An 8,479-nucleotide genomic window follows, 5' to 3' on the forward strand; every position below is an offset into this window, starting at 1 on the left:
GTCCTTCAGATAAGTGTTACCACCTTCTGTTAAATTGTTGGGAGTTTCAGACAAGGTCATTTAGGACTGGAGCCCCGGCTGGGAAGCTCAGTTGGTTGCAGCATCATCCCATACACCAAAAGGTTGTGGGTTCAATCCCTGGTCCCGGTACGTACAGGAGACAGCCAATTGATGTTTCTCTTTCACACCGTTGTTTCTCTGTCTCTCTCTCTCTCTCTCTCTCCCCCCTCCTGTCTCTCTAAAAATCAGTAAACATATCCTCAGGTGAGGATTTAAAAAAAAACAACTAAGATTGTGGCACATATTCAGAACTTGTGGCCTAAAAAAAGTTAGGTAGTTGACAAAAAGAAATCACTTAAGCTCTGTTTTCTTATATGTGTTTTGATTATAGTTTATCCATTTTGAAAAATATCAGTGACTACCCTACAAGATTTGACTAGTGAATCTTCATAATGTTCGTTTAGTTTTATACATTTATTAGATTATAGTTGTAGTAGAATTGATGAGTGATCCTTCTGGTATGTGAGGACTTTTTTCTCTTTAGCAAATGTGAACTTCAAGATGACTAAGCAGAGAATGCACTTAACTCCCTCAGGCCCATAAAACCATTTTCCATTTGTCACAGGAATTGAAAATATGAAAATACATATACGTGTATAGTAGTTTAAACTTTAATAAGTATGCTTTTAAAGGCTTAATTTCATTATACCAATTACCCAAGCTATTCAAGTTTTTAAATCATCCAAGAACTTTATGAAGATACTTTATATTTCGGTAACTTCAGTGATATGAAGACCAAGAAGTCATAGATACAGGTAGGCGTTGCATTAATAAATATGTAAAGGGGAGAAGGGTTTTCAGGAACAACTATAAAGGACACATGGACAAAACCGGTGGAGGCGAGGGATCGGGAGAGGGAGGTGTGGATGGCTGGGGTCACAGGGAGTGGTAGGGAGAAAATGGAGACAACTGTACTTGAACAACAATAAAAAATAAAAATAAAAAAATATGTAGAAAATCTGCAAGAGGAGAAGGAACATGGGCATTTAAAAGTGTTTCTACTGTTGGCCTCTGTAAGGAAGGAAAAAGTTTGCTCTAACCATGTTGTTCTCAGTTTTGTAGAAATTCTCTTGAATCCCTTTTTATTCATCTACTCAGCAAATACTGACTGAGTGTATTCACTGGGCTTTTACTGGCTATACACTAAAGTGAATAAGGTAGGCACAGCCCCCGCCTTTGAAGTAGGAAGGACAGAAACAGAAAGAGCAATAGGTACGTATCAAGGTTGTTACAAGTCATACATAAGATACATGTTACCGAACCCTAACACACAACCTTCTAAGACAAATTTTATTGCCTCCATGTTCAAGAAGAAGGAACTGGGGTTACTGTGGCTCAGACTTGAATTGTGGACTTCTGACTTCAAAACCAGTGACTGGCCCCGCTGCGTTCACCTCTCTCAATGACTCCTTATGGCCAAATTAAACTCCTGGAGGACATATACATATACTTATGAGTTTCTCTTAATTCATTAAATCAACAGTTCTGAGTATTTTGTTATTTACAAAGCTCTGCTTGGTAATGAGAGAAATAGAAATAAATAAAACCTTATCTCATACTTTTGATTAAATAGCTCTAAGAAAGGAACATAATGTCGTGTTCTTTGCAACCCCAGGTATGACTATCCTGTTGGTTATACGTGATGGACTGGCTTTCCCCACGTGCAGTAAGAAGAATGGTAGCCCCGTCCCTGCCTGAGAGCCCTGAGCAGTCTGACCAGGTTGAACCTTCGAAGCCTACTCCCTTCTGGGTTGCTCTGATGCCCAGAGGACCCACACGCTCCTGCAGCTGCTAAGGGGTTTTGCTGGAAACATTGGAGCCCCCCAGAGCCCTTTTCCCAAGTAACTGGGCCCAGAACAGCAGAAACAGGGTTTTCAGGATAGCATTTTTAAAAATTTCTCTACATTGGTTTTAGAAAGAGAGAGATAGTGGGAAGCATCGATTTGTTGTCCTACTTACTTATACATTCAAATTTGTTGCTTCTTGTATGTGCCCTGACCCAGCATCAAACCGGCAATCTTGGCATATCCGGACAACATTGTAACCAACTGAGCTACCCAGCCAGGGCAGGAGAGGATTTCCTTGACATCAGTGTCCTTCATGATACACTGGTAGCCACCAGCACTCTCTCAGTTAGAAGGACACAAAGTAGAAAACCTAAGTTGTATTTACCAGTATCCATCTTGGTGTAACATGAACAGATATATTACCAGCTAACAAGCTTTTTTCTCCTCTTAGCTTTAAAATCTTTTTCCCCCCATTAATGGAGCTGCTTAGAAAATTATCTTTAATGTTTGTCATTATACTCAACAATATCTTTGTGGTTTGAAAAAGCCAGTGTCCCTTCCATTTAGCAGATTGTGAAGCTATAGCCAGAGCAGAAGGAAAATTAGGGCGGGTAGGGACAGTAAGTGTCACGGAAGCCAAAGGAAGAGTATTTCAAGGAGAGGAATGGCCAGTAGGGTTAAATGTACCAGTGGGGTGATTTAGGATGCAATTAACAGAAAGTGCTCTCTCAAACTAGATGAAACACTAAAGAAATGTATTCTCTTACATAAAAGAGAGAGAACCAGTGTGAAAGGAGGGTGGTGTTGTATTTTCTCTTCCCAATCATAGTTCTTTTCAACCTGAGCCAGTTTGGTTCATGTGCACACCCTGGACCAATGCCAGTCACCAGGGGAAAGCCAGCCTGGCTGCCCTTGAAGGTGAGGTCACTCTTCCCTGAAACACATTAGGAGAAAGTAGAAACCTGAATAAAATTTGGGTTTGGCAGTAAAGGGAGAATGGAGAAATAGAAGCTGGGTAGACGGCCAACAGTGAGTACTACAAGTATCAAGCAGGATGAGGGTTGAAGAAGCAGGTCGGATTTAGGAACATGGCGATACTTGGTGCCCTCGGGGAGGGGCGCTTTGTGGTGTGATGGCGGATTGCAGAGGGCTGAGGGTTGAAGGGGAGGTGAAACGTGGGTAAACTGAGTGTCCACAGCTCTTTCAAGAAGTTTTGCTCTGCTCGTCCTGGCCTGTGCTTTCTCTGCTCCCCTGTGCTCAGCTGTAACAGGGGAGTCTGGCAGGACACACAGCAATCTCCCTCTCAGTTTAGGAGGGCCGTCCTGAGTATAGGGCTGGCTCTTAAAGGCACGAGAGGACAATAAGAAAGAAAAAAAAAAAGTTTTGCCCAGAAGAGGAGGAGAGAGGAGACTGGTAGAGAAAAGAAGGTGGGGAGTTGAGTAGAGGTATTTCTTTTAATAATGAGAGACTAGGACATTTGTAAAAGTTAATAGAGGGATCTGGTTTAAAGGGAGATATTGAAAATGGCAAGAGGAATAAGGAATAATCAGTCTTACACAGTTTCTGAGAAGATGTGAGTGGATGGGATCCAAAGCACAGGTGGAGGGGTTGGCCTTAGCCTGGAAGAGGGGCAGAGGGGAGAGGGGAGAGGATGGGTGGAGCCGCGTGTCCGCACCTTAGCTGTTGGAGTGGGCATTGCTGAGTAATTTGTGCCATAGGCATCCCTGGCTTTTACTCCATCACTAACTTCAAGTGCAGTTACAGGCTATGTTTATATTGTTTGAATTTTTAAAGTTATATCTCACTTGTATAACAGGAAAAACTTTTTTTTTCCTTAAGAAGTCTCATACAACCATCACTGTAAAGAATTTTACAATATAGTATTACTGAATTGTACAGTATGTGAGTTATATATATCAATACAGCTATTACTAAAAGAATAAATGAGTTTAATAATTGAAACCTTAGAAGTCAGAATTTTCAAGTGCAGTTTTTTATGATGCAGGGGAAGTCTCATCAGAGAACTTTGTTTAGAATGATTGAGCTCGGATGAGTATATATGGCAAACTCAAGATTCCTGGTTTCATGTGGTTGGTCTGCACATAGGCCTGCTCCCCTAGCATCCGTCCCTGCTGACCACCTGTCCTCAAACCCTACCCCGTATTGTGGGTGGGTATTGAAGCAGGTGTCAGGGATGAGATAAATGTTAGGCAAGAGATAAGAATGTCGGTTTTGCATATTGCTTGGTAATAAAATTGCTCCCAAACCCTGAAAGCTTATTATTTTAATTTTTAGGTGAGTTAAAAGGTTATGATTAACTAATTTTGGTGTACACATTCAACAAAGTGGCCATTGTTATTATAGTTTTTATTAGTATTTAAGACTCAACTGAAATAGCAGCTCTATTAAGGCTTTTCCAATTCCCCAGAGTTAATCTACTCCCGTCTCCTCTATCCTCTCACAGTGTTTTGTCCAACTTTCTGTTACAGTACTTACTTCATTCTACAGCGTCCACATTTCCTTTTCTTTCTCTCTCTCGTCTGAACAGAAACCATCTTTATTCAGCTCTGTATCTCCCAGCACCTAACACAATGTCTGGCACATCATAAGTGCTCAAACAATCCAGTATAGATTGCTTTTGATTGCCCATCTGTCTTCCCTGCTGCCCTGTGAGAGCAGAGAATCTAAAAATACACGAATAAATGAAATAATGAACAAACAGGCCAGTGAATGAAGACATGAATCACCATTCCACCATATAGTTACTCTTCACGCATATTTTCTAATTATTCAGGGTCCAGGCTCATGAAGTTGCTTCTCTTCTCTTCAGCCCTGCCTACTGTCAGCCCTGTTGTACCCTACAAAGGGAACACAAAGCCCCCACTGCCAAGTGCTGAATGTTTATCTCCCTCCATTGATTAACCTCCAAACTGTAGTTTTCTTCTCTTTTAGACTTCAGTATCTGACATCCTGTCAATGTCCCCGATTATTGCTGTTGTGTGTCTTTTTATATTTCTGATAACAACTTTGTAAAGTAAAATCAGTATATTAAATTTTTCACTGACTTACCTATAAATTGAGGTGAATAATGGATTTATAGCCATCTGAAAGGATTTTAGTTGAATCAAGACATCAGGATGGTTATAATAAGTCAGTCACCTGGACCAGCTCAGAGTTTTGCTAATAATTACTCCCAGATCCTGCCCTATCGGAATAGGGCCATTTGTCACAGGTGTCTGCCCCACACCACACACATACATGTGCATGTGTGCACCCCCCCCTCATTAAATCAGAGTTAGAGGCTTATTTACCTTTGGTCCATTACTCCTGAGACCCTCTAAGGGTGAGGTGTGTCAGGTACTTAATCAGCATTGCCTCGGCTATTTTATGGCCAGTTCACACTCATTCAGAATTGTCTGGTATTTATTATAAGTTTTAAACTAAAACTCAATTCTGAACCTAAACATATTCAATATGACCTTTACTTACTCCTTTTCAAGGTAGAGGTAATAATCATAAATAGTAATCGAGGTTTGTCCAGAAAAAGCCCAGCCATTAATATAACGAGAACAGTTTGTGCAACATCGATGTAACCTGGCAGCCAAGGAGAGTGGACTGGAATGCGCATGCGTGAACAACGACAACTTCACTGTACTAGTTGGTGGGGGCAGTAGATGCCCCCCCCACCCCCAGTCAGCATGTGTACTGTGTGACCACCACATTCAAAATGGCTGAGCAAGTAGAACAACGAACTTGCACCAGATTTTGCGTTAAGCTTGAATATTCCTCCATGGAAATGATTTGGATGGTTCAGAAGGCTGCAGCAATGGGCAACTGGTGATTGGCAGCTTCATTACAACAACGCGCCTGCTCGTGCATCACATCTCGTGCAGAGTTTTTTGGTGAAACATCAAATCACCCAGATGACTCAGCCCCCCTACAGCCCAGATTTGGCTGCAACTTCTGGCTTTTCCCAAAACTAAAGTCACCTTTGAAAGGGAAGAGATTTCAGACCATTGGTGAGATTCAGGAAAATATGATGGGGCAGTTGATGGTGATGGGAGAACTGTGTGAGGTCCCAGGGTGCCTACTTTGAAGGGAACTGAGGTGTTTTACAGTGTTTTTTGTATCTTCAATAAATGTGTCTATATTCATATTGCATGGCAGGATACTTTCTGGACAGACCTCGTATGTATGTGTGTATATATACATTTTTTAAGTAAATACAGACACTAACGTTTGCTTTCCTTCCTTTACTTCCTGAGGGGGAGCAGTCCTAAACAGAACACTTTAAGAAATCTCTTACATGACAAGTTTGTTGGGGAGTTAATGGCTTGCCTTTGCTAGTCGTGATTTCGGATCTCGCCCCACTGCTGATGCACCTGCAGGCAGGAATACTCGCCTGCCTGTGCTACACCCTCTCCAGCCAGTGCTGGAGGACTTGGGCAGATCCTTGTTATTTGAGCTTTTCTATCCTAGACTAGAACTGACCCCTCTCTTCTCTTCATACCTCAACACCCTTCAGGGATGTTAATCAAATAAAATTCTCTTGAAAACTGTACCCTGGTTGCCTTGATTGGGATCTGTCCGTTCTTTCTCCAAACCCTTCAGCCATTCATTTAGAGATTACTGCATTGGCTTATTTGTACAAGGAGTTAATTTTATCTGTGCTCCTCCCCAAGGTAATATTCGTTACATGCGGGTAACTAATATTCAGTCCATTGTCCAAAACTCTCTTCTTTGAGTGCTGAGAGTGGACACTGCCAATAATTAGGTTACTCATTTTCCTTATTTCCTATACACACCAGCTGCCTTGACCAATTGAATGCTTTTGCACATCCAGCGAAAGAATCGGTTTGAGTGTGAGCGCTTGTTTCTTTGGGAGCCATTTTTCCTGTGTAAAGCGACCGTGAGGGCTGTGTTAATTCCCACGTCTCAGAGGGCCTCTCACGTGTAGACCCTGTATAACAAAGCAGTGTTCCAATTGTTAGTAAAAACATTTGCCAGTCTGATGATCAAAGTTTTTTGTCTTCTCAATTCAAAAGTATCCTCTGAATTTAATCTCCGATAGGTCCAACGGTACAACTTTTGCTAACTATAGCCTTTATCTTTGATAAACATTATTTTTATCTTTTTCCCAAATACCAACCAAACCATGTTAGTGCTCCTGAAAGGCAGAGGGGCCTTTCTCTGCCTTCTCCCTTGGTGGTTCCTTCTTCTCACCCAGTTGAAACTTTCTCCGTGTTCCTCACTGTCTGTCAAGTTCGATCTATTTGTTAGGGCCTGTCTGAAGTCCCATCTCCTCCAGGAAACCTTTCCTTGACTCTGGCCTTACTCGGTTTAGTGTTTGGTCATGTCCTACACGTTCTACTTTACCCAGTTAGGGATTTCATGTTTATGCCTATTCATTTATGGGGTGCTCGAGGGCAGGGACTGTGCGTCTTACTTGTCTAGTACCGCACAGGCCACTGCCAGCACGAGTGTTCAGTTGATACTGAATCAAACTGAATCAGGTCAGATGTCAAGGAGAGTTATGGTAATTTCTTCCTTATCTCATTCAGGATGTTGACTTGAGTGACTAGAGCAAAACTTACTTTAGAAGGTTCCAAATAGATTAGTTATCACACATTCTTAAAAGATTCTGTTTCTTCGTTTGAAGTCAGAAGAATCCTTTTCCACTTAATAATCGAAGTAGGAACTTGATTAATGTTTTTGCTTATCTTCACCAGGCTGCACATTAAATGGCCAAGAGGCAAGACTCACTGTTCACTATGAAAATGGGTTCACCATCTCCAGGGAAAACGGAGCTCCTGGCAGCGTGCTGTACCGCTACCCCTTTGAACGACTGCGGATGTCTGCTGATGACGGCATCCGGAACCTGTACCTGGACTTTGGAGGTCCTGAGGGGGAGCTGGTAAGAGGGTGTCTGAGAAACATGTTTATCTGAATTGGTGTTCTCCGTCTCATTTATTGCTTCTTTCCCTTTCGAATGGAAATATTATGGACTGATACTCCATTTTTTTTCTGGAAAACTATTCTTCAGTTTTTAAGATGCAGTGGGTTTGGGCTTTTTTTTTTTTTTTTTTCCTTTCTTTTCCCCATATTAGGAAATCATTTCCTTTTTAAAAAAGTTTTGTTTGAATCGTCCTTTTAAGAAAAAAAAGCCCTTTTAAGAAATAGGCTTTTCTAAAACGTAAGATATTAAATTATTAAACATTGAATACTAAATGAATTCTATTGCCATTAAGCAGTTGTTGGGATAAAAATTAAAAGTGATAGAGTGACTTGGTTGCTACAGAATTTCTGTTGATAAGAAAAAAGATGTAGAGATGTGTCCATACAGCCATCATTTTCTTTTTGTACCTCCTGGTACCTTAGAGGAAATGTCAACAGTAATTCATGATTCCCCTTTAGAGAACTAGAGAAGTATGTCAAATATACCTCAGAAATCATAAGTTATGATAAAGGAGTAAAACAAACCGTTTCTTCTTTTTTTTTAATCAATATTAAGCCAGTAGTTCAGGTCTGTATGTGAAATCGTATGTCCATTGACACAGTCACAATATGTGTGAATTTGAAAACAGAATCTTGACATTTTAGAACTGAAATAGATCTTAGAGATAACATAGTTC

At 41.0% G+C, this 8,479-nt stretch overlaps 1 protein-coding gene and 1 non-coding gene across 2 annotated transcripts in view; both read left to right on the forward strand.

The window, feature by feature from the left end:
- SNTB2 (syntrophin beta 2) overlaps nt 1-8,479 on the forward strand; it is an 87,123-nt gene that overhangs the window by 70,127 nt on the left and 8,517 nt on the right. Inside the window, exon 6 of the mRNA XM_053914633.1 lies at nt 7,577-7,761. Coding sequence (XP_053770608.1) covers nt 7,577-7,761 — 185 coding nt within the window. The remainder of the gene's footprint in view (nt 1-7,576; nt 7,762-8,479) is intronic.
- Nucleotides 3,070-3,209, forward strand: LOC112300889 (small Cajal body-specific RNA 11). Its single transcript, XR_002974436.2, has one exon. It is a non-coding gene; the product is annotated as a small Cajal body-specific RNA 11 (non-coding RNA).

The sequence above is a fragment of the Desmodus rotundus genome, chromosome 12 (genome assembly GCF_022682495.2).
Source record: "Desmodus rotundus isolate HL8 chromosome 12, HLdesRot8A.1, whole genome shotgun sequence".
Lineage (NCBI taxonomy): Eukaryota > Metazoa > Chordata > Mammalia > Chiroptera > Phyllostomidae > Desmodus > Desmodus rotundus.